The sequence below is a fragment of the Cynoglossus semilaevis genome, chromosome 11, assembly GCF_000523025.1.
Source record: "Cynoglossus semilaevis isolate Cse_v1.0 chromosome 11, Cse_v1.0, whole genome shotgun sequence".
NCBI lineage: Eukaryota > Metazoa > Chordata > Actinopteri > Pleuronectiformes > Cynoglossidae > Cynoglossus > Cynoglossus semilaevis.
Genome location: NC_024317.1, coordinates 4280190 through 4281668, shown reverse-complemented (window position 1 = coordinate 4281668; position 1479 = coordinate 4280190). Strand labels below are relative to the sequence as shown.

At 42.8% G+C, this 1479-nt stretch overlaps 1 protein-coding gene across 7 annotated transcripts in view; it reads left to right on the top strand.

The window, feature by feature from the left end:
- Window positions 1-1479, top strand: part of itpr1b (inositol 1,4,5-trisphosphate receptor, type 1b) — an 80448-nt gene that overhangs the window by 62955 nt on the left and 16014 nt on the right. For all 7 annotated transcript variants that reach the window (XM_025060433.1, XM_025060432.1, XM_025060431.1 and 4 more), the window contains one exon: window positions 128-320. In XM_025060433.1, the coding sequence (XP_024916201.1) occupies window positions 128-320 (193 nt within the window). The remainder of the gene's footprint in view (window positions 1-127; window positions 321-1479) is intronic.

Sequence of the window (1479 nt, the reverse complement as noted above, 5' to 3'; positions counted from 1 at the left end):
ACAAAAAAAACAAACAACGGGCAAAGAAGGTGTGGGGGTGTGGTGGGGGGGGGGGGGGGGGGGGGGGGGGGGCATTGAATTTGCTCCATACAAATCTTTACAAGTGAAAATATCCTGCTCTTATCAGATTGTGCGCCAGGATCGTACGATGGAGGAAATTGTTTTCCCCGTGCCCAACATCTGCGAGTTTCTGACCATGGAGTCGAAGCTGAGGGTGTATTACACCACAGAGAGAGACGAGCAGGGAAGCAAGATCAACGACTTCTTCCTGCGAGCGGAGGATCTCTTCAATGAGATGAACTGGCAGAAAAAACTCCGAGGTAAGTCCCGGCACGTACCTGGACGTACACACTAACACACCAACCCTGTGTGTTTTCTGAGGACTCCACTGGGCCATAATGCAGTGTTGTAGCCCATTCATGTTACACTGTTACCACTGCTACGACCATCTGGACGTAGCGGACTAGTTCTTAGATGACCTCAGATCCAGGGAACCACTATCAGCAAAAACTGTAGTGCGGTTTCCTCTTCTGTTGCTCAACCATGTGGGAGACTGCATTAAGAAACACTGTTTCATCATTTGGTCCCAAACCCATCCGGCTGTCCTCCACACAGAAACAAAGGAGTTTATCATGAAATATTGGCAACGCTTCAAAGGTTGTGCACATTCAGCAGGGTTGGTCCCTGAATGTAACACTGAGGGGAAAAATCAACTAATGTGTACAAATGTTTGATTGGTTGGATTGTGTTGAGCTACGCTCTTTAACAATCACTGAACTTCAAACTGACAAGGTTTGCTTAACAGACACACCATAAACAAATGTTCAGTCTTTTCTTGAAGTGAAAAGTTAAATATTCTGTGAAATGACTTTTATTTACTCTGTAAAAACACATTGTTTTTACAGCGTTTTTGCTCGAATAGAATCACAGATTTCAAAAGATCTTTAAAACTCAAAATCTCAGATGTTTAGAAACATTAGAATCACAGATTTCAAAAGATCTTTCAAACTCAAAATCTGAGATGTTTAAATGAATCAAAAGAAACGTCAAATAATTTCAATTAAAATACAAAACTATAAATTCTTTAAATTTTTTTTTTTTTTGCTCACATAAATGTGTACATTCCTTCCTTATAATTGCGTCAATGTTCTGTATTTCCCATAGCGTAGCACGTTAGCACGCCTACAAAACTGCCTTACACACAGAGAGGGTCTGGGGTTCGAGGCCCAGAGAAAGCATTATTAATTTTATTATCTCTTTAAACGTGACTGTGAAAGGGTCAGAATCTGACCTGGACACAGGGTCGGTTGACGAGGAATGGGAATGTGATCCCCAGAGGTTTCTTTTTCGTTCCATGACTAACTGTCGGCCTGGCCCGGATCTAGAGCACGTTTCGCTCAATTGGCCTTTTTTCGTGGAAGACATCCTGAGACGTCAGGTGCTGTGCTCGGCTTCAGCTTCCTGGTATTTTCATCACTG